This window comes from Oryzias melastigma, linkage group LG10, assembly GCF_002922805.2.
Source record: "Oryzias melastigma strain HK-1 linkage group LG10, ASM292280v2, whole genome shotgun sequence".
NCBI classification, from domain to species: domain Eukaryota; kingdom Metazoa; phylum Chordata; class Actinopteri; order Beloniformes; family Adrianichthyidae; genus Oryzias; species Oryzias melastigma.
Window position 1 is genome coordinate 10,161,003 of NC_050521.1, and position 24,209 is coordinate 10,185,211.

General features: G+C 40.7%; 1 protein-coding gene across 8 annotated transcripts in view; it reads left to right on the plus strand.

Moving 5' to 3' along the window:
- The window catches only part of mcf2a (MCF.2 cell line derived transforming sequence a), a 23,596-nt gene extending 5,539 nt beyond the window's left edge, over positions 1–18,057 (plus strand). The window contains exons 1-27 of one of the 8 annotated variants that reach the window (XM_024283890.2): positions 37–405; positions 2,186–2,305; positions 2,582–2,698; positions 2,784–2,933; positions 3,005–3,120; positions 3,407–3,521; positions 3,755–3,874; positions 4,245–4,436; positions 4,519–4,710; positions 4,816–4,987; positions 6,140–6,216; positions 6,349–6,434; positions 6,515–6,581; positions 6,654–6,769; positions 7,474–7,543; positions 7,636–7,728; positions 9,804–9,896; positions 9,990–10,115; positions 10,213–10,434; positions 11,403–11,495; positions 11,578–11,656; positions 12,721–12,784; positions 13,701–13,804; positions 14,183–14,289; positions 15,159–15,271; positions 15,422–15,522; positions 15,606–18,057. In XM_024283890.2, the coding sequence (XP_024139658.2) occupies positions 190–405; positions 2,186–2,305; positions 2,582–2,698; positions 2,784–2,933; positions 3,005–3,120; positions 3,407–3,521; positions 3,755–3,874; positions 4,245–4,436; positions 4,519–4,710; positions 4,816–4,987; positions 6,140–6,216; positions 6,349–6,434; positions 6,515–6,581; positions 6,654–6,769; positions 7,474–7,543; positions 7,636–7,728; positions 9,804–9,896; positions 9,990–10,115; positions 10,213–10,434; positions 11,403–11,495; positions 11,578–11,656; positions 12,721–12,784; positions 13,701–13,804; positions 14,183–14,289; positions 15,159–15,271; positions 15,422–15,522; positions 15,606–15,646 (3,162 nt within the window). In that variant the 5' untranslated portion in view covers positions 37–189 and the 3' untranslated portion in view covers positions 15,647–18,057. Of the gene's footprint in view, positions 1–36; positions 406–2,185; positions 2,306–2,581; positions 2,699–2,783; positions 2,934–3,004; positions 3,121–3,406; positions 3,522–3,754; positions 3,875–4,244; positions 4,437–4,518; positions 4,711–4,815; positions 4,988–6,139; positions 6,217–6,348; positions 6,435–6,514; positions 6,582–6,653; positions 6,770–7,473; positions 7,544–7,635; positions 7,729–9,803; positions 9,897–9,989; positions 10,116–10,212; positions 10,435–11,402; positions 11,496–11,577; positions 11,657–12,720; positions 12,785–12,945; positions 13,131–13,700; positions 13,805–13,957; positions 14,067–14,182; positions 14,290–15,158; positions 15,274–15,421; positions 15,523–15,605 lie in introns of those variants that run through there. The other 7 variants (XR_004948579.1, XR_004948578.1, XM_036214071.1 and 4 more) reach the window with 7 other exon arrangements.
- Positions 18,058–24,209: the final 6,152 nt, after the last annotated feature.

Sequence of the window (24,209 nt, forward strand, 5' to 3'; positions counted from 1 at the left end):
GCAGCCTCATCTTCAGAGTTGCTGTCCAAGGTGCTGAAAATTGACTTTTTTTCCCCTTAAAAAGCCAACACTTTAAGAAGAGCGTTTTTATTTTGGATAAAGTCTTTTTGATTCTGCTCTTTGCGCAGAATGTCCCGTTGTGTGTGTTTCTGCAAATGCATGAGTAAGCAGAATCCGTGATGACGCGGGATGGTCGGTGGGAGGCGTTGCAGTGCGCGCTCCCGCTGCGCGGCAGCAGCAGCAGTGCTGCGCTGCGGCGGAGGGAGCTGCGCGCGGCGCGCCTCTCAGCCTGCACGCGCCGATGCTCGGAGCTCGGGCTGGAAGCTCAGGTTAACGGAGATGGCTTCTGACACCGTGACTGATTGCTTTTACCGCCAAGGCCAGCCGAAGATCCGCAGGAGCCCGGTAACGAGCTCTTGGGCTGATTGATTCCCGAGCTGCAGAGTTTTGGGGGGAGGAGAAGTTTTGGAGGCGGGGGGGATGCGGCAGGAGCTCCGACTGTCGCGCTGCAGGGCGAACTTCTGCTTCGTCATGCGTCTGTGCTTTGATCAAGTGTTCAAACCGAACAGGGGCATGAGTCAGCAGAAATGGTTGAATGAACTTGCATCACTTGGAGTCGATATGTGTTTTTGTTTTGAATTATGCATGCTGTAATGTTTAAAATAAGACGTGTAAATGACTTGAACTTATGGAATGACTCTTTATTACAGTGTAAAAACTACTTTGAATCCAACTTCTACAAGTCTAGGAACGAGATATGTTTAAGTGGAACTTTTTTGTGATAAATGTAAAAATATTCCCAAAAATCTGTTTTTAGGTACTGTTACAGTCACAACAGCATGTACTGCTAGTTGGAGCGACCATATACCAAACAGTTGGTTGAAGGTCAAAATCCTTGGACCTATAATGGTTTATGCGCTTGAGCAAAATATTTAAGCTCAAACTGACTTTTACAGACCCACTCTAATGAATGGAGTTTTTGGTGTCTTTAACTTGCAGAACTTTTCTCTATAAATTCATATTTCATACATAATTAAAACTGCGTTTCTGTATTTCTTTATTCAGATCATGATGGATCAGGAGTGAACATAAAAATGCTGTTGAAAAAAGCTCTGATGTAGAGACTGAGATGGCCACTAGCTCCCTGATCCATTCTGAAATAGTATTCATTTTTCCTCGTCTGAGCTGGTATCTGCCTCAAAACTGTGTGGCTGGATTATTGCTTCAATATTGTTAGCGTGCTGTAAGATGGTCGGAGAGAGTGCAAACAAAGGGATGATGGGGTATCAGTGGAGGCTTACGTCCTTGCTAACAGTCCAGGCCACAACACAGAGGTGAATTCCTGAGGAACCCCTGCCGAAAACATGTCCTAGAAAGAAACACAAGTTTCTAAAAGACCACTAAAAGAAATGCTTTTAAAATAGATCAAAACGTGATTTAGTGAGACTTTTATTAGTTTCATTTGTGTGTTTAGTTTTTCCTTAACTCCCTTTAAGTTGCTTTGAGGAAAAACAGCTGCTCAATAGCTTCATATGAGCAAATGTTGTATCTCGTAATGCATCACTGCTGAAGTTGGGACCCCTGAGAGAAGTTTGTTGCTGACGTGTTTTTTGTGGTTGTGCTGTTAAAGCTAAACTTTATATTGTTGAAGTGCTCATAGTTATGATCTAATGCTGGTTTTGTGACATTATAGTTCGATCTGTTCATCCCTTGAATAAATGGAGCAAATATTATAAACAAAATTAAGAAGTAATTAGATAAATGCAGCTTGTTGTAGCTGAGGAGGAAACTGCTTTTTCATAGACCTCTCAAGGTAAAATAAAGAAAAATGCATTTTAGGAGTGAACATTTTACTGTAGTAAATATAACTCAGTGAATGCTATTTACCATCCACTCTGATTATATGCCTCGACTGTCATATAGTGACTTACAAGAATCTGAGGATTAAATTTCATGTAAATTGCGGCCCATTTGAGTCTTAGAGCTGTTAAGCTGACAGTAATCACAGTGATCCGGGCCTGAAATCTTTTCTGTTGGAGCTCCAGCATGAAGCTCAATAATGTGTCAGAATGCATGCAGGACTCGGGTCTAAAACACTGAAGGTCAAAATGCTGCTTCGTTTATTGAATTTGACCTCTCAGAATGCATCATTATGGTAACAGACATCTCCTCTCTGCTTATCGAGGCCTCTTTTCCTGGAAACCTTCACCTGGTCTTGGTGCTCCGACCCACCAGCTTTTTCCACCGCACCGTCACAGACATCGGCTTTCGCTTCAGCCAAGATGACTTCATGCTAAAGATGCCAGTACGACATCCGTAGCTCTGTTTTTAATCTACTTCTCATTCTGGAGCTTTATGAATCCAAACATGAGTGGTAAAGCCAGCAGAAAACACACAAACTGTTCATGTTCTTACTTAAGTTAAGCAAATGTTGCCGCTTAACTGGTAACGTTCTTATTCTTATAGGACTTCTTAGTATTTGGTTTTCATGAGTGTTAGTGATCCACAGAGTAAATTGTTTTACTGCAAGATAGATTTCTAATGAAATCGTGTGTCATTGAGTTTAACTCTGCATGTTCAGGTGGTGATGCTGAGCTCTGTCACAGACCTGCTGCGCTACATTGATGAGAACCAGCTGACGTCAGAGTTTGGAGGCACTTTGGACTACTGTCACAGCGACTGGATCCTTTTAAGAACTGTAAGCCAAAATGTTTTCACTAGCTTCCATCTCTGTTGAAGAATGCATGTTTCAGTTACTGTCATTTTTGGTTTGTTTTGAACAGGCGATTGAGAGCTTCGCTGTTACAGTCAAAGACATCGCACAGATGCTGCAGAGCTTTGGCACTGAGCTGGCGGAGACGGAGTTGCCCGATGAGGGGAAAATCATTGAGAACCTTCTTGAGACTCACACAGAGAAGTACAGAAAGCTCAAAGTAAGTTGCTATGGTAATATTGCTTCTCTGACCATAACCTGCTTTTCATAAAAAGGATATACTGTTCACAGGAGGCCATCAGGTCGGTTTCAAAGGAGGGCCGCAATCTTCTCTCCAGCTTGGAGACCACAGGGAAGCAAGATGACGCTCAGTGGGACATCAAGCTGGACTGGGAGACAGTAGAGAGGTAGGAAGACACTGGTTCATTTTTCTCTTGATAACACAGATGCCTAAAAAAAGGTTAACTACTATTAAGTTTGTCCCAGTCGTATTCTATCCATCAACTGACCCTGTTTTGAGGCCACAGGGCTGCAGTTTGTTGGGTGAAGGCATCCCAGAACTCATTATTACCATAGATTAAAGGTTGGATTATTTGTGACATGGATTCAAAAAGGATATTTTTTTAATATACACTGGAAATATGTTTATTGTGCTACAAAAGTGAGTCATATAGACGTCTGTCCTTCTTGTAGGCTCCTCGCCCAGCTCAGGGACATGGAGTCTGCCTTTGACGGCTTCTTTGAAAAGCATCACCTGAAACTCCATCAGTACCTTCAGCTGCTCAGATATGAACAAAGCTTTTTTGAGGTTAAGATTTCATGTGCTTTTCCTGTATGTGTCTAACATTGATTTAGCTATTTGTGGCAACTTTTCATTTAAAGCTCTTTAAGATATCAATCCATAAATATGGGAATTACCATTTTTAAGAACATGCACTTAAATCTAAACACATCTAATAAAGGCAAGGCGAAGTCTCCTTGCACTCCTATGTCCTGCATGCATCCTCTGTCACCTAGAGTGTTTATATGTCTTCTGTTTAGATGGATTTGTGTCTGGAGCACCTCATGAATCAGGAGAAGGAGTTTTCTACAAAGGTGAGCACTTTGGCCCAGACAGAGCAGGCTCTCAAACGGATGGACAGTCTGGAATCTAGTGCACAGGTCAGTGTTGTCCAGTCATACTTTTTCTCATACTCCACCATTTCCAGTTGTTCCTAAACGAGTTTCCTCCCTGAACCAAACAATAATGTGAACACGTATATTTGGGATGAGACATGTTTCCAATTTTGTTCTCAATTCTTTTCATTTTAATACCACTGTATCTTTTGTTGCAACCAAATATATTAGGAAAGATGGTTTCCAAACAATCTTTTCCCAGAATGCCATAGAAAATATTTTTTATATTTTTAAATATTTTTTTAAAGAACACTGACTACTTTTTTTAAAAGAGAAGTAGCCTACATCTTAAGTTTCCACAAGTTTAAAGAAAGGAAAAGGACTGAAGAGGGTGGCATCGTGCTTCTTTCACCAGGAGGTGATGTCTAGAGCCCAGATCATCATCCTCCACGGACACCAGCTGTCAGCAGGTCACCACTATGCCATGGCTCTCATCATGCAGCGCTGCAACGAGCTGCGTCACGGCTGCGACACGCTCTCCGCTGCTCTCCAGAGCAAACACTCTCTTCTCCTGCAAACACACCAGCTGCTGCTGTGTCTCGGACAGGTGCGCAGAGCAATCAATTTACAATAAATGCACAATGACGACGGACATGCACACTGTGTTTTCATGGACTTTCTGAAAGTAGGTTCAAACATGGTGTGATGAAGGGGCCTACATGCTGGCCAATCAGCTCGTAGATAAGTCCCAGACCAAGGAGGGAGCACAGGCAGCTTTACGAGACATCGAGAGGTTTCTTGAAGAGGCGCCGCCTAATTTAAGCTCTGGTCCTGACATCCTGACCATTGAGTATGAGGCTGTCCTAACACCTCAGCTTCAGGTTAGCGCCCCCACCCCTTCACCCTCACTTTTCTATCAGCAAACTGAACCAATTCACACTTCTGGTTCTGGGATTTCCCTCTCTCCTGTTTTTTTTATCTGTTAGGCTCAGATTAGCAGGACGTTTGAGAAGCATGCTGCAGTGCAGCAGATGATTCAGAACCGGCAGGCTTGTCTGAGGAAGCTGGCAGATAAACACGTGAGACCAATCCAGCTGGTGGCTCCCAGAGCTGAAAACCCACCGCGTTCTAAATCCCCACTCTTCTCGCCAAAGCATGGTGAGCCAAACAAACACCCGTTCATGCTCTAGTAAAACACTTTTATGAAAGACATTCTTGAAATAAAGTATTTTGACTCAGTAATATACATGAATGCAGTGTTCATTTAACATCTCTCTTTGCATCCCTTCTTTTTATTTAATCAGATTTGGAATAAAAATGATTCTAGTTGTCTCTTATTGTTAAGTCACCTTGATAAAAACCTCTTTGACCTTCTTGAGATACACCCAAGGAAGAAGTGATCCAAATATAAGTTTTTAGTTGTACATTTGGTGAACCACACCGAATCCTGCATCTAGTAACCCAAATGACCTCTGGTTATTATTTTTTTTAATTAAGAATTTAAAACAAAAACTACAAAAAATTCAGGTCCACCAAAGAAAAGACCCAGGCATATAGAAATGTGCCTTTTATATTTCCATGCTACACAGCATGGATGAGTTTGGTCTTTCAGGCCACTTGACCTAATCTTTTAAGCCCCTAAGCTTTTAAGAAAGCGGTCAGAGGTTAACTAGAACATACACATTAATTACAGGTGTGACTGATTCAAACAGGATTTACAAACTGCTAGTAAATCTCAGTATTGGTTCAAACATTTCTACTTAAAAAAAATTAAAGAAATGTTTGTAACACCTGAGGCTTGAACACAAAATATTTAAAAATACAGTAACTTTTCAACCGTTAACACGATCAACACGCCGTTTGTCTCCTTCAGAATCTGCTGTAATTACATAGATTGTGTTAACTGTTGAAAAATTGCAGTAAATCAAAGAACATAAACATTGGAGCTGTGGTGTTAAATGGTAAAAATAATTCAGAAGTGGATGCAGTCATTCATAAACACACATCTGTGAAGCAGCCCTAAAGGTGCATTTATATCTTTATACTTTTTTTGATCTGATCTTTGTCAGAAGAATCTTTGATTACTAGAAATGTGCAACCAAACGGACTAATAAGCAATCAAACACGGCAACAATAAAAGTCAGTAAATCCCTGTCAAGATGCCAGTTCACATTCAGAATCATAAACAAAAAATAAGCATTTTAATAATCTACAGAGTGTATTCCCTCAGAACATGCTGGGGAAATGTCTGCAGAAGCCACACAGACAGTTCCTGATGGCTACATGATGAAGAACAAATCGGTTTTTCAGGTGACGGTTTGAAGTTCACGTTCGACATTTCTCTTCCTGGAAAGAGATCTTCTCGAAAGAGTCCCAACCCCAGAAAAGTAAGGCGTTCTGTCTGTACCTTTCTATTTTCTCCTTTGCTCTGTACTTTTGTCTGTGAACAGCACCTAACTTTTCAGTTTGGTGCTCAGAGTGCCTCTAACATGAGGGTCGGTATACTGTGTCGTCTCCAGATAGAGGTCATTCACGACTTCCAGGAGAGCCGCAGCTGCGTGGCGTACAGCCTGGATGGAGACGACAGTCCAGACCTTTTGAAGCGGTGGGTGCATCTTACTTTTCACTCTCCTTACTAGCGACTCTGGTCCGGTCATTCAATGTCTGCCCGGGTTTGTCCCACAGTCATGTCATGAGGGAGCTGATAGAGACTGAAAGGATCTATGTGGAGGAGCTGCTGGCAGTGCTGCTGGTAAGAAACGTTACTGCCACACATCTCCTCCATCTTTGTCTGGATCATATCGTGTTACCATCATTGCTGCAGGGTTACAGAGCTGAAATGGACAACCCCACACTGTCAGGGCTCCTCCCTCCAATACTGCACAGCAAGAGAGATGTGCTCTTTGGAAACATGCCAGAGATCTACAATTTTCACAGCAGGCGAGTTATCATTGACTCACTCTGAATACTTACCAAAGCTTGAATTCATTATTGCTCCAATTGTTACTGTTTTTATTATCTTCAAACCAAAGGGTAGCAGCTCTAAATGACTCAAATCTATATTTGCCTCAAAAACATTTTTAGAATTCAAAATTCCATCTCTTGAGTTGCCATCAAAGTGTGTTTTTAGACAAAACCAACAAATTATAGAAGAAGTTTCCTTTCTTTAATATAATACTTAAATTGTTGTTGGGTCCCATTTTTAGAGTCTGTGGTATGATTTGAACTCACGACCTTTCAGACTCAGGGTAGACACTCTACCACAAGATGGTCAAAAGGCAGGGTTTCTGAAACAGACATGGTGTTGACTGTAGTTTTGTGTCATGTCTGTGGTAGTGTTGATCTATTTGATTGTAAAACAAAATGTATTTCTTCTGGCCTTTTACTTGTATTTATTTCTATTTAACTGATTCTCCAGTAGCGCAGCTTTAATGTTGGTTCCACACCTGAACTGAATAGTTGCATTACTACTTTATTTTGCCATTTGGAGTTTTTAAAATATTTAACTCACTTTTTTGATCTTCCTGGCTGCACAATTTGACAAATTTTATTAGTGTTGTCACATGTAGTACTGCATTAGAGATTATAGAGATTCTTTTCTTTGAAATTCAACCACTTTTCTTTGATCTTTTGAACATTTTCAGGGTTTTCCTTCAGGACCTGGAAGGATGCCTGGAGGCTCCTGAACGTGTGGGAGCGTGTTTTCTCCAACGGGTGAGATGAAACCCTATTAGATTGTGTAGCTTTTTCACATTGTGTGTTATTTACGTGCCTATATTCAGAACAGGTCTTTGCTGTCCCTGCAGAAAGAAAGCTTCCAGATGTATGAATGTTACTGTCAAAACAAACCTCGATCTGAGTCACTCTGGAGACAGTTCTCAGACTGCAGCTTCTTCCAGGTCAGCGTCGCCCTGACTTCAAGCTTTTCTGGGTTATTGCACTGTGTTTTTTTATTTTTATTTTTTTTTGCAAGATTCCTTTAAACCAGGGGTGTCTAATTCAATATGGTTCAGGGGCCACATTCAACCTGTCTGATCTCAAGTGGACCAGACCAGTAACACATTGGTGCATTCACACCAAATGTGATTCGCGATGGCCAGTTTCAATGTTAAGTCAATGGAACAGACGCCACATGAGACGATCTGAAGTCCTGCCATGCAGCGCGAAGCTCTGACAGCAGCTGGATTTGAGTCACAAGGCGCAAATCGGGCGGCGCAGGCAAAATTTGAATATCTGAAGTTTAACAGGTCACTGCTTCACATCTACCAATCAGGAACTGATGTTTTCAGTGACTTTCGCTCCTGCGGTGGAGCTCACTCACTCCATATGGCAGCAGACAGAGCTGCGGTGCGGAGGCTGCTGGCTCAGGCATCATTGAGACATTAAAAAAAAGAAAGGGAAAGGGTCCCCTGATTTTATTTTTTTCGCCTTGGGTTAATATGAGACAATGAGCCTTCAAGCTCAGCCACAGAGACACAGAAACACAGTGGAAGCAGCTGTCATACAGACACAGCCCCCTGTACTGGGAAAATCTTTTAATAATTATTATATTAACCCAAACATGGAGACATGATTATCAATGTTTTTTTAGAACTCCTCACCATAAATAAACCTGATTTTCCAAAATCTTATGTGTCTTCCATACATTCTAATTGAGATTTCCACAGAGACTGTTCCTTATAGCGATCATCCAAAATGCAGTAGCTGGTAGCTCCTCCCACACAAGGCCACAGCGTCAAACTCAGGGACACACTTTTTGACAGGTGACCACCTGCAAATTTGTCGCGCTGCAAAAGAGGGGAGTGACACACGAATTTGTCACGCGAATCACGTTCGGTGTGAATGCACCGATAGCAAAACACACTATGATTAACTTATCTGTAGCTTTGTTTGTTTGTTTTTTCTCAGTTGGAAAAAATGCCTCAAACAACCTAGTAGCCTAATTACTCATTATTATTATTATTATTATTATTATTACCACTGTATTTTCTGGAGAATAAGTCACAAGAGCAAAGAAGGTCTAATCAAGAAGAAAACCATATAAAAGTTGCTCTGGAGTATAAGTCGCATTTTTAGGAGAAAAGTCTGATGTTTTGGAACAAATCCACCAAGCCAAGTGTAGCTATGAATAAAAATAAATAAATACAAGAAAAGTAATCTATTGATTTTTAATAAGAAAATATAAAAGTTTAAAACAATCAGATTCTCTTCCATGTTTGTTTTGGACGACACTTCTTCGGCCACGGTCAGTAACAAATACAGCAGTTTTAAGAGGGAACAACCACTAAAGGACAACTGGTGTTTAGTAGGAAATAACAAATATATGAACCAATTTATGCCTTAAAAAAAAAAAATAAGTCCCTCCTTAGTATAAGTCGCACCCCTGGCTAAACTATGAAAAAAACTGCAACTTATAGTCCGGAAAATACGGTATCATATTTTTGACAACGACATTGGTAATTGTGGTATCCAATATCCACTTGTGTCCAATGACAGACATGAAGTCCTGTCCACTTTTTTCATGGGAGGGATAACACGTCGATGTAAGGGTGGGGTCATCTAAACCCCAAAGATAGCACAAGGGTTAAATAATAATATGTTGGCACAGGAATTTGCTAGAAACTTGCTTTTTGTTCGGCAACATTCTTATGGTTTTTTTCTCTTCATGGCTGGGCCAGGTTAAAGGATCTTGCGGGCCAAATGTGGCCCGCGGGCTGAATGTTTGACACCCCTGCTTTAAACCCATAAGAACTCATGGTGACATCAATGTAACAGAATCATATCAGAAATGTGTTCTATGGTCCACTTGGTCTGTGGTTTATTCCACATAACTTTAAAAATGGGTTCTTATGAGCTATTATCTTCTAGAATGATTGTAAAGATTAGATACTCTCAGAGCAAACTATGAGTGGAAAAATATGTTGATTAAAAAAAGTTACCAAAGGTGCAATACTATATTATCTATTGTCTAAAGGAGTGCCAAAAAAAGCTAGAGCACAAATTGGGCCTGGACTCTTACCTGCTGAAACCCATCCAACGCCTCACCAAATACCAGCTGCTGATCAAGGTTGGAAAGTACATTTTTGTTCTGGTTATTAAACCTCACATGCATGTAACCACATTTTTTGCCAAAACTTGCTGCCTGCATATGTGGCTAAAGGAGCTGCTCAAGTACAGTTCAGACTGCGAAGGCACCTCTGAGCTGCAGGGGGCGCTGACGGCCATGCTGGACCTGCTCAAATCAGTCAATGACTCCATGCATCAGATTTCCATCACAGGATACGAGGTAAATATACTTTTTATTATTTTAAGCTTAAACTGTTTTAGGGTGAACTTGCTTTCTTTAGACTGGGAATGTGAACTCCTCCTGTCATCACCCTCAGGGGGACATCTGTGAGCTGGGCCGGGTGCTGATGCAGGGCTCTTTCAGCGTGTGGATCAGCCATAAGAGAGGTCCCACACGCATGAAAGAGTTGGCTCGCTTCAAACCTATGCAGAGACACCTCTTCTTGTATGAGAGAGCTCTCCTGCTGTGCAAACGAAGGGAGGAGCATGGAGACGGCGTCGACAAGACCCCTTCATACAGCTTCAAGCACTGTCTGAAGGTAAGTCCACGGTGCAGGACAATTCTAAACCTGAATATCCCCCAACCACCATGTACTACTAAATAACTCATTTTGGTATCTACAGATTAGATTTGGAACTTTTCAATGACACCAATTATGAAGGGGCGGGGCTACGGGAATTGTAGTTTTTGGTCAATTTAAAAAAGATAGATTGTTGCAGTTCTTGAAAAGACCACTAGAGGCACGCTGCTAATTTCCCATCAACTCCCATGTTAAAAAGACAGATTTTACGGCAACAAGCTAAAAAGCTTTTCAGCTGTTTATTGTTCAGTTTTTTTTTTTTATTCCTGACAAATGGAAGAGAGGCAACTTTTATAAAACAACTATTGGGAATTTTTTAAAGCACAAATGGATCCATTATTAGTGGCGCCAAACAGCAACAGTTCCAGCATGTTCCTCGCTGATGCACATCTTTCTTGCCTCATTCTGTATGCATTGAGGTTAAAAGGGGAAACCCCTTTGACCTGACAGCAGATAAAACATAAATAGTGTGTGTCCCTGGAGACTAATGTAAAGAAACAGCCTTCATCATTAAACACTAGCAGCTTCATCCCCTCTTCTCTGCTCTCGATAAAAGCTTGGCAGCATTCTAGTCTGCCAAATCTCAACTTTTAAAACACAAAAAAACTGAAGATGTTTTATTCATAATTGTTCCACGTCTGTCGTCTCTGACACCAGTGGAGGAACAGACTCCTGAGAGTTTAGTGTTGTCCATGTTGTAATGACTGCACACCTTTGATCTGCCCAGCTGCACACAGGACATGATGCAGCCCTCTGCCGTTGTGTCAGAGCTCTTGTCCTCCCTCAGCAGCTGCAGCTCTTGATTTATTATTGAGGATGTTGGAAGGAAGCTGTCGTTTGGTTTGTGTAAGAGTGCAAATGTTGCTAAGACTGGACAGATGTGCTGTATGATGTAAGTCTAAGACACTGAGTTTGTCTCTCTGCAGATGAGTGCTGTGGGGATCACAGAGAACATCAAGGGAGATGTCAAGAAGTTTGAGATCTGGTACAGCGGCAGGGAGGAGGTTTATGTGGTTCAGGTACAGCTCAGGTTCTAACCACTTAAACCTGAATAAAGAATTCATATCACACCATCAGCTTTGCTCATCTGTTGTCCCTCAGGCTCCTTCAGTGGAGGTGAAGATGGCCTGGCTCAATGAGCTCCGCAGAATCCTGACCCACCAGCAGAAGCTGCTCAGAGGTCTGTGAAAGGTTTGAGTTTGAGTCACTCAAAAGGAAGCTTCTCTCAAGAATCAAAGCTGTAGACTGCAAAGGGGTGGCCTAAAAAAAATGAAAAGTACCCCAAACTTATGAAGAAAATCACAAGAAAGTAGTAAAATTATGTTTATACAGCAGTTCATTTTTACGTAAGAATGTCAGCATCTAGAAACAAGAAGATCCACATAAACAGGTAAAAATAAATAAAAAAAGGTTAACTGTAAGATAGAATTACTTCTGAATGAATGTTATACATACCAATAATTCATTTTTTTGCTATTTCTGAGAAACGATTTGTAGTTTTTCAAATTTTTTTGTAGTTCATTTTGATTACAGTGCTAAAAAACTAGTGTAATAAGTTGAAATGATTAATTTTATAACAAAACGTGAAGAAAATGATAACAGAAGTTGCCCAATCATTATAAATCCTCATCAAATCTTAATCCAACACTTAATTTAGAAAATAACTCTATTTGTAATGAGTATGAATGCCAGATCTTTATTTAACTATAAATAACATCTTCAATATGAAGCCAAAAATTACAGCGCAAGTTGAGTTTTTGTGAGTCTTAAATCAAGTTTTTCTATTGTCAAGAGTATGCATGGAATTAGACTCATTTTTACTATAATTTACTTATTTTGTGATCCTAGCTCTTAATGAGAAAAAAAAAATCTTGTGCTTTTCAAATGAAAGGGTTTACTGATCTGTGTTGGCCTGGAGGCGGTGCTGGCAGCACAGACTCTTCCTAGAAGAGGCTGTTCTCACTTGTCTACATCACATTGTGAGGACCCACTTGTTTTCGTGGGTTGGAAGGGGCTGGTGCTCATTGCGCAGGGTTTTGGAGGAATGCTCAGAGATGCGTGAAGAGATCAAAATACCTCTTCGAGATTGTTTTTCATGAGGACATAACATTATTACTATTAACACACAAAAAAAGTTGGTTTTGCATCACAATTAAATTTTTGCAAGTATGGAATGCTTGAGAGGATGTGCTTGTCATCCCATGTCTTGCTCAGAAATCGATCTTGCTTCTCTTCTTCACACAGATGAAGCATATCAACATGGCCAAGTGGTTGAACACATCTCGCTGTCTCCTCATCTCAATGAGAGGTTAGTCTTTCAGAACCCTGACCTCGCCTGTGCTAGAAGCGCTGCTTCCTGGCCTTTTCAGTGTGTCTTTGTGTGTGGGAGGTGTGTGCCGGCAGACTCAGGCCCCTCTCTGTTTGTGACCAAGTTGCCTATCCCCCACTGCTCCTGCCCCCCACCTGCAGGGGCATGCGGCCATCCAAAGGGGTCCCCAGGGGCTGTCTGCCGGGGCTGGACTTTGTCTCGCTCTCAGCTGACGTCTTTCTCTGCCTGCGGTCCAGGAGCCCATGCCCTCGAAGTCCCCGGCAACGGCCCCGGCCACGCCCCCGCCACTGCTCCCAGCGTCACTGACCTGCTGTAACGCTCAGTGGTAAACTCAGCCCGGCCCAGCCTGTCTCGCCTCACCATGGCATGAGGACCGAAAACCCCAGGCTGCTGTGTTTGCTTACTGATCGTCAGCCGTAACCCCCCACCCTCCTTTGCCTTATAGCCTCCATTATACGTCATGATTCACTCCTTCATGGCTTCCGTAAATTACAAAAACAGCTCTTTAATGTCTGCATCTCAGGTTTGCTTTTTTGGATGTTATGCAAAAGGCAAACGAAGGGATGTTTCATTTCATGGTTGCTCCTCATTGGCTCGTGGTGCAGGTTTCAGAGACTGGCCTCGATTTTTGAGATCTGGTTAAACATCTTTATTTATTTATTTTTAACTAAAACGTGAGAAAATTTCTACATTCGGATCTTATTAAACCGAGACCAGATCTTTTGTTAAGTTGACATGTGAGCTGTTTGTGAGGAGGGTGTCAGCGGCCTGGAAGCTGTGTTTCGATGGCTGCTGCACATTCTGTGCTGTATGGCTGTTGTTCAAAGCATCTATGCTGTGTGAAAGACAGTCCAAGAAAAGCTGTACATTTGGGGTTTTGTGCTTTTCTTTATAGCAGCAAGCAGCAGAGAATATCAGTGAGCTCAGAAGAGACTGAATCCGGGAAGAGCAGTCCAGACCCACAACCACACACCCCCAAACACCAGCACAACCGCAGGAGTGAGTAAACCTGCACTATTTATTTATTTATTTTACTAATCGAGTAGATACTTCGTAACCTTATCACAAATCCAATACTTCTAATTTGCACAATGCTTTTCCACTGTCACTGATTTGCTCCGTAATCATCTGACTTAGACTTTTGCCCTTCAGTGGTTCAGGTGTACTTTGATGTGAAGAACCAGACACATCAAGGACTTTGGAGAAAAAAGGTCCAGCTACTGAGAGTAGCTTTTGATTCCACATTCTTTTTAATTTCCCAGTAAGTGCCAAAGAGGTCAGATTCATGTCCATATGGTTACTAAGTATCTACACTGACATGTCTGTGGGAAAAATGTGGAAGTTTGGTTTGCTGCTTTACACATGTCTGTGGCTCAGGCTGGCCCGGAGCTCACCACTCCGTAGACATCTGCGAGGATCTGGAGGATTGGTCTGGAGGTCAGGACGTCTTTCGACTGACTGAGGACACCCCTTTGGTGCAACTGGTGAGACCAGAAGAAAGAGATTTAGATTTTTTTTCTGTTTTTTCGTGACGATGACCAGCGCTTGGGACAGAGACCCGTGTCAGAGGCGCTGTCAAGGAACGTGCTGCAGCGAAGTTCTGAAAAAAAATATTAAAGGGAGAAATGTTCTTTAAATGCTTGTTTAGACTTTTTTATATTAATTATTGGGCATATCTGTTTACAAAAGTGGGAACATGTCAAGTTCACCGGATATTATTCACAATCTATGTTCAAAGCAGCTGATTAGAAAACTCTGATGACCCAGCATTCTAGTAGTATTTATATGCATCACTCACAGACGAATCTGTGAGACGTAGAAAGAGTGCATAACTGAGGTTTTGTGTGTGCGTAACAAGTGTGAAAAAAAGGAAAAAAAAACACCTGCAGCATTAAAATCAGTCGTTCATGACATCACATCCTTCAAACCTGTTATATCTGTAAATGATTCTAGAATTTACATTAGATTCTCATTATTTCCCTCACATCCTGAGTGCTTTATGTCTGTACCCAAAACTGCTCTAATTGTGATAGAAATGCTGTTAATGAGAGGTATGGATGTTTTTTACCCATGATTCAAAGTAATATGCAATGGAAGCTGACAATTTAAAAATGCATTTATCAATTAAAGAATTTAAAGTCTGAATTTTTTACAAATAAAATTTTAAATAGGGGCAAAGTCAATTGCATTTAAATTGTCAGGAGTTTTTGATGTCATAATATAAACATAAAGAAGTGACAATCACTTTGTCATCCCACTAATTTCAGAATTCTTCTGACGTTTTTTTTAAGCTTTTTTAATAATTCAATTCTTCTTTTAAATACCTTCACATTTATGTCCTCATGTGCATCAGTCTCCAGGCAGATACCGGGCCTTGGCTGATTGTCCTCAAAACGGACCTGACAGCATCATCATCCAAAGTGGAGACATGATCCAGCTACAATGTGAGGACAGCAGGGGGCGCTGGTGGGTCACAAGTGTTTGGTGTCTTTTAATAGTTGATCAGTGACACAGCTCAGAAGTGAAAAGAAACACTGAAGACTAGTTTTGCAAATAAAAATATTAAAAAAGTGATTTATGTCACAAGTATGTTCTCTCTCATCATTTAAAAATAAGGCTTGTGAGGAATTTGAGTCAGCAGCAGGAGGGCTTCATAGTGGCTGCCGACCTGCAGCCGGTTATTGGAGGCAGCAGCCGAGATCCTTCCATGCTTGGAGGTAAAGAAAACACTTCTGTGTTGAATCATGTTATTACTTCATTTCGCATTTATCTCTTTCAAAAGTCTGTGTTTTGTTTGCAGAACTAGGGCACCTTAAGGTGAGGAAGCTGAGTTCCCCATAGAGATGAAGTCATGGAACCTGTGTGTGGATGATGAACAGTCTGAAGGACTAGACTGACTCATGGCTGAAGGAGCACACCCCCACACACCTCTGGGTCTCCTCAGCCCTCGGCTCTTCCCGTGTTCTGCTGGTGAAGGAGCGTGGCGTGTCGGACAATTAGACTGAACGACTGGCAGTCTCTCACTCTGAAGCTCCGCTGGGCCAACTCACTAACTGTTGCGGTGAAAACCCAGGATTTGCCTGAAACATTTCTTAAGAAGAGACTGTTGTACATATGGTGTCATTTTTACACTGAATGAATCACATTTCAGTTCTTTGTATTTATTGATTCTTTTGCATTATCCATTTTTTCCTGTACAGGTTGAGAGTTGAAATGCCAAAATGTGCCATGCCATAATGCCTTTTTATCCCTGCTCTTTTAGGGTCTCTTGTATGTCGATAAAATCAAATGTTTGCTTTCAATTGACCAGGAGGACATTCAGGAGGCTCATTGTTAGCTAGAAATCCACAGGCTGTCTGAATGTGTTCTCTGCAATCTCTGCCGTGTTGGAGTGAGGAAACGCGCCGGAGGCAGCTGACATGGAACCGGCGGTGATGTAAGACACATAGGAACATGACAGAGATTGAAGAGCTTCTCCGAGTGTGCCGGGGACAAACGAAGGTTGCTTCATGTTCCATGAGGACGGTCTCAGAGCTTTCTGTCAGCACAGACTGGAAGAAGCGCGAGGAGGAAGCTGCGTTTCCTCCGTCACCACCCAAACACGTCAGCTCCTCCTCAAGATTAGGATCTTCATTAAAAAAGGATCATACAACCAACATGAAAAATACAGAACACTTTGTTAAATATTGATCGTAGACTTATATGATTTACCAGATCAAATCGAGGCCCCTGTAGGAGGGCCTCCTTTGATTTCTGCTCTTTGATGTGGAAATGAGTCCAGAAAGCAGCAGGGGCCGCTGTGCACCACTTTAACTGCTCAATTATTTACTTAGCTCCCCTGTTGTTTCTTCATTTCATGGGACTTCTTCAATATTTACATCTCCACATATTTACAAACTCACTGTCATAATGTTTTCTTTTCGGCTCACGTCCTCTCCGTCAAATGTTGTCAAGTCAATCCAAAATGCTGCAGATTTTGCACAGACTTTTCCCAGTGGTGGAAATCGAACAAACCATATAAATATGAAACTTCGGCGATCTTTCTGAGCCAAGTAGCTTGAGCTTGCTGCTAAACTTTTCCTCATCAGGAAATGCATGCCGGCTGAATTATGAGCTGGTTCTTGTAAGACGGTTGCCTGCTCTGCTCCGTTTCTAAAGCTTTAAGATGCATCTGACAAAAGCAATTTTTTTTTTGTTCTTCTTTTATTGTGCAGCTCCAAAAGTTAAACATATTAGGCTACAATCTGAGGCTGTTTTTAGTGTCGAGCCCATTTTCTTTGTCTTAGAGGAAAGTAAGTTTTAGACTATAAACTATGCAAGAAATCTTTGGGTTCTCAACATTACCCCAATTACAAATAAAAAAATTGCTTTCCTGGAGTTTGAAGTGACTGGTCTTGCAGTGAATGTATTTTATTAGTCAGGGCTGTTATCTGTTTTACATGAGCACCAATGGGAAAATATTAGAAAAGAAATGCTTTTTTGAATGAAAGTTCTAATTAAAGTTTAAAATCATGTTATTCTAAATCTGTGGAAGATTAAATTTTACGTGAAGTTCTTTTCAATTGGACTTCTGATCTATTTTATTAGATTGCTGAGCTTCTGCTAGAACGGCATAACTGCATGTATAATTACTATAAATATGAGAAATATTCAGTTTTTTAACTAAAACATGATCGTTTATAAATATTTGATTATTGTCTTCCACATAAAATGCCGGCCTTTGTTTGATTCAATTGTATATTCTTATGAAGCCCTTTTCTTTCTTGAAGGCCCAATGTGCTTTACAGTCACAATCCCATTCACACACCAACTTGTAGCCACCAGGGACAATGTAGGATTCACTGCCTTGGCCAAGTGAGACATAAGCAAGTAATACAGGACCTGAACCTGGACCTAAGAAGAGGTCAACCACACTATCTGCATCACAGCCTCCCCAGTCTCCCAGTTGAGTGGTGCTGGTGAGCTGGAACTTGAACCTCGTGCAGCATTCTCCAACACAGGAAGTGCTTGCAGGACTCTCTCTCAACAAAATAAAAGTAAATGGCTCAATGCAGAAAGGTCGCTCTGTTGTTGAGAAGTTAGTTTTCTTTGAGGTGGAGCATGGTGATGTCATGGCTGCAGAAATTCAGTGTGGGTGCAAGACCTAATTATCCTTCTATGTGCTCTCCTTAAAACTACTTTCATGCTCACCTGAAAGCCCTGAATGTGATATAAAAAAATGCAAACAATAAATTGTTCCCTCAAATGGATAATTTAGAGCCACTTATTAGTAATTTGTGCCCGCAATTACTAATTGGTGGGGACAAATGAGCATTTGATCTGTATTTTGCAGAAACAAATTAGCATTTTATTTGCATTTTGTGCACACAAATGGGCATTTTGTGGGCACAAAGTAGTATATCAGTGTCTCCAATTTCTACTACTACTTTGTGGCCACAAAATGCTCATTTGTGGGCACAAAGAATACTAGTAAATGTGGACACAGAATGCTAATAAAATATCAATTTGTGTGCACAGAATACCAAATTGTAGCCACAAAATGCTCATGGAGCACTTTGACCTCACACTGAGGTGCAGTCTGTATTTTTCACAATCTTATGCCATCTATTCTATTCTATTCTATTCTATTCTATTCTATTCTATTCTATTCTATTCTATTCTATTCTATTCTATTCTATTCTATTCTATTGTGTTTGCACCAGGACAAACACACAAAGCCTAGTGATTGCATGTTGGATTTCACAGTTTTGAGTCTGGTTCATGGGTCAATTGAGTCCCTTCATGGTCAAGTCTGTTTCTAGAGTTTATTAATGTTTCAGCCTTATAGGAAGAAAATAAACTATTTACAGGAAAATGTGGATGTGTTCCATAAAAGAAGTTAGAGTACTATATTTAAAAAATAAAATTTCTCCAAAAATGTTTTTTTTAAGTACCCGTAGTTTCTGAAAAAAAATGGCAAATATAAACAACATTCCTTCATCATTCATTCATTAATTAATTCATTCATTCATCTTAATCTGTATGTCCAAGAGAGAATTGTCAGACAATTTTCTGTAGATTTAATTAATATAAAGCTCTATTTCCTAAAATTACATTTTACTAATCAATATCAATTTATTGTACATTAATAAACAGGTTCTTTTAAGTGTTTTTCTTGAAAAAAAATCTAAAACAATGACAATTTAAAGTGTACTGTGGAAACTTGACCACAAGATGGTGCACAAATGCTTTAGTGTAAACATCAAGATCCCTGCAGCCAACAGGAAATGAACAGGATCCAGTAGAACTTGAAATTAAACTATCCTGAAGAACTTTTTTTTCTCCCAGTTACTCTGTTGTGTTACACTGGTATGTGTGACTCCTGTCGAGTGTTAAAATTAGAGTCCCATTGGCTGTCACGTGCTTAGGTGTTGGACATTTGCTCTCCGCGTTCGACCCATCCCCTGGGGGAGCGGTGAGCTGCAGACAAAGCCGTGCTCGGGAACCATTTGGTGGTTTAATCCCCCAGTCCAACCCCTTTACTCATTTTGAACTCGTAGTTTGTAATACAAAACACACAAACAGACCAAAAACCTGTTTCTGTGCTGCTGTTTATGCCAGTCGTCAGTCATGTGACACACTGAGACTGTAAAGCTTTCATATGGAGGCAGACTCTGGTCTCCCAAATGTGGTAAATGTATTGGTGTCAGCCACACTCTGTGATATTAATTCACTGATTTTCACACATTCATGGTTCTGCAGGACTAAAATGGGCTTCTTGTTGCCATGGAGAGTCATAGTAGTGGAACTCCTCTGTTGAAGGTTTGCTTTCGTTCACAAAACTCTGCCAAACTTTGAGCGGTCATTCTTGGAGGGAATGTAAGAGTGGTGATCAGCTGTTCTGGAGTAGAGGAAGTCCTCTGAGATCTTGGAAAAAATGATCACCGACACAACAACTAAATAGAAGGCTTAGATATTGATTCATGTAGCTAGGACCATTTTTCCTCAAATGCCAATAAATTCTCCAAACAACAGCGAAGCAATGCTGCAGGAGAATCGGAGACATCGTGTGATGATAGAGGGCACAGCCTGTCTGACAGTGATAACTGAACACAACGTCATTATAAATCATCCTTTAACCAAAAAGTTTGCTGAAACCCAGAAGACTTTTTCTCTTTGAGGCTTATTGAGAGCGACAGCTGAGCGTTTAACTCTGGAGTCGCTTTCCGCTCTGGCTTATTGGATGAAACCCATCACCTGTCCTGGAAGTTCCCCTCGGGGAGACCAAAGTCTTCTCCTGTGTTGCCATCTATTGACCGGGGGCACTGTTGTTTTACTGAATCGTTGAGAAGACTGAATTATTTATACTTGAGTAATTAACACTGTCTACTCAATATAAGAGCTTCCACACAGAAGCAGTCAGAGTGAATTTGTAATGATTTGCTGGAGTTTCTTCCTCAGATGTTCAATGTTTCTGAGCTTGAGGGTCTTCTAACCTTTGCCTAAAAGAGAAAAATATATCAGTTTGTTGGGTCTAATGATGCAAAAAACAGGTAAAGCTGGATTTGTTGGTAGTTGCAAGGGAAAAAATACAAAAAAGGGATGATATGTGGGGAGTTTTTACTCATCTGCCTTTAGGGTTTCCCTTCAGGGGCTGCTATCATCAGCCTCCACTTAAATCCTACCCATGAAACTCACTGGAGTAGAATAGAATAGAATAGAATAGAATAGAATATTTCTTTAACTATTTCCCCAGAAAGAAATCAGAAAGTTCTTTACAAAAAAGATGGCATGAAATAAAACCAGAGAGGTAGTAAAATCCATATTAACAAGGCCTTCTAAAAGTCAAAATTTTTTTTTTAAAACATAGAAAAACAAAGACTAAAATCAACTAAAAGCTTCCAAAGTTCCAAAGATGAGGACCAATAGCTTGAAGCAGATTTTTGGAAGACTTCAGAGGTTTTGGTTGGAAGACTTCAAGGATCGGGCCCAAGAGTATGGGGTTAAAAGGTCAGGGATCTACGTTGGGGTTTGACCATGCAAGACTAAAAAACGAAAGAAGAATTTTAAAATGAAATCAAAATTTAATAGTATGTAAAGCAGAAAACAGGAGGGATGTGTGTCTATTTGCTGGTTCATGTTAAAAGCCTTGTTGCAGAGTTTAAGCCGAAGAGGATTATGGGAGTTTGCTCAAACAAGTTAAAAAAAGAGATCTGTAATAATCTAAATTAGAAGAAATAAAAGTTTGAGTGATAGTTTCCAGGTTAGATTGACGTACTTTACTCCTTTTTGGGCTTCTTTGCAGGTAGCTCCTACTTCAGCCTCTTTTTACCAACGTAATGACATAATGTTCCTCCTCTGTCCAAACCACCGTAATGATTTGTAGGGGGAGCACAGCAAAAAACATATAAAAAGAAATAAAAAAATGCTCTAAATGGTCATTGATTTGAGAAACCCCCCTGACATAGCCGTCTTTCTTTCCCTGTTTGGTCTCATGAAGCGGAGAACCTGTGTCAGCCTCACTTAGATTAGTCATTACAGCCAGGAATCTAGTCAACACATCATAACAACTTGTTTGCTCACTTGTATTGATTGCTGCAGTGCAGCCTCTCCTCCTGTGGGGGGGTTCAAGACCTTACTCTTTTGCCAGAGGCTTCTTGTTGTTTGCTGTAAATAAAAGTAATCCACTGTAAAGCAAAAACTTATGATGATTTTCAAAAGTTACATTTCAGGAGGGTGCTGAAACACGAGGGGCCACCACAGTAACTGTGGACAAACCTATTTCTGCCACTTTTAAACCATATGGGGCTCACTTGACCTTGCTGGCTGGAATCACATAAACTAAGATGAAATCTCTTTTTTTAAATTTCTTAACCATTAAACATTCTGTCAAATACGTTCCGAAGTGTGGCTGTTTAAATGGCAGAAATTTCAGTTTTCATGTTACTTTGATTTCTGTGCTGAATTCCAGATACAGAGGAAGACACCTTGTGGCAGTTGACACCAGTGAGTTCAAAAACCTGCCAAAGAGACGCCCAGCAACCCCCTCCGCCTCCCCTTGAGCAGCACTTGGCAAAGTCAGGGAGGAAAATCTCCCTTTTAACAGGAAGAGCCCTCTGGCAGACCAACTCTCAGCATGAATGGCCATCTGCCTCTTCCGGCTGGGTTCAGAGCGGAGCACGGAGACGGGGCAGGTTGGTGCATTCGGGGACCATAGTTTCAAAGATCTGACATGTGATCCTTCAGAGGAAAATAACAAAACAATTCATTAATATCTGTAAAAGTCCCATAAAGAGCATATTGGCTCTCAGCATTCTACTCATAGAATTAATGACAATAATGCCTCTTTTATCTGAATGTTTAACCCTTTAACACCAAAACTCCAGTGTTTATGTTATTTGATTTAATGTTTTAATTGTTGATGTGGTCAACATAATTCGAGCAGATTTTGAAGGACAAAAGCCACTTTTGTCCTTCAGAATCTGCTCGAATTATGTTGATCATGTCACAGTATGTTAAAGATTTTGTGTTTAAGCGACGCCTCAGGAGTTAAAGGGTTAAAGATCTACTCCGATCAGCTTTTGAGCTCTTTTAAAAGTGTTCCCAGTTGTCTACTAACTGCTTTTTTTGCTAATTTTGTTTCATCTTCTCCTGATTTACATCTTTTTAATAAAGAAATACTCAGAAATGCAGTTTTAAGCCTAATTTTCTTTATATATATGTCCTCCATGATCAGAAAAGAGCATGTTCAAAACACATTTTAATCAGAGTAGGTTTTTAATATCCAAAAAGCTTTGACATTGTTTTATTTCTCTATATAAGTCACCTAACATTACCAGTACAGCTGCCTCTTACTGTGCTTAGTAGGATGAAATTCCTGCTTCGTTACTTTTGTTTGGCTGAATTAGTAAAAAAAAAAAAAAAGATTCACAGGTCACTGACAAACAGTCAAAACAGCTTGAGTTTAGGTTCGCAGGTGAGACTTACGCCACAACTGCTAATGGGAAAATTAAAAGTGCAGCTGTGAAGGTTTGAAGCGTCTGTCAGCTTCGTGAGGATCACATTTGCTAACAGGAAAGGAAAAAAAAAGCATTAATATTGTGAGTTCCTAAGAAATGAGAGCTTAAATCCACTCCTGGTGCTGTGAGGCGTGATGCAGTCAGGCTGACAGATGCTCCTGGCTCACGAATGTTCAGCCACCGTTAATGAAAACTGGAGCTCCCATTGCTCCTGGCCAGAAAATGCCCTAAAAGCTCACTGTTTTCCAGATTAATGTCAAAAACAAATTTGCAAGAAAAACTCCACTGAAGACGGCCAGTCAAGGAGAGGATTTGAAGATGATCTTGGAGAAAAAGCACAAAAAGGGAGGGGTCAGGTTGTGAAAAAAGTAAAAGTGAGGAGAAGGATTTTAAAGTCAGTTCTGAGCTGACGGTGGAGCTGCTTTAAGACAGAAGTAATTGGAGGTTCAAGAAATGAGCAAAGTTTTTAACCAATTGAAGCTCATGGATGGACTTGAGGAGAGGAAGTGATGTGGAAATAAAGCTGTTTGTGTGATTTGACTGTTGTGAGAGAAAAGAGAACATAATATCTTAACGCTTGCTTGAAATATTATTTTTTTTATCGTGAAATAAAAAGTCTTTATGGTTCATTAGTTTATATAACTCAATGAAAAAATGTTAAACACTCACAAGTTAAAGAATATATGGACTTTCTTGACATGGAAATCCTTCTGATGTGCTGTTTGCATGACACTCAAATGAACTCTTCCAGTGCATTTGTATATAAATAAAGTCATTAAATCACTAAAATTTAATTAAATTAAAAATAACAAATGGATAAATTCAAACACACAAATCAATACTGAATATATAACTGAAGGCAATTGTTGTCCTTTGATTGGTCGTGTGTCTCTAAACAGCTTCCTCTCTCTTCTGTCACATTCAGTTTCTGTCAGTTTCCCTCGCCATTAAAAACCTTTTTCTAGGTGACAAGGTTCCCCTTTACTGCTAGTTTGACCCTGATTACATGTGAACTCTGCGTCATTCTGACGACACAATCCGAGCCTGTGGATTTCGTGTTGTCCTGTGACATGGGTGGACACAGCTGTGAGATGACATCAACAAAGACAGTGTGAGTCAGGTGTTTTTTTTTGTTTTTTTGCTCTGCACCAAGCAAGCTTGGGGGCTTTGCTTTAAACAGGCTGGGGACGAGTGCAGCGCTGCAGCGTGGTGCCCTGCTCGAAAGGTCAAAGGGGGCCACAGGCCATGGAAACAGTGGCAACAGAACCCACTGACATTTACACGTTCTCTAACCCGCGCTCCTTTCACAGTACTCATGGTCAACATTCATCCACATGTCCAGCTGGTGAGTCACAGCTGTCCTCTAACTCCTTAAGCCACTTTTGCTCTGCGTTTTACTTTTCATG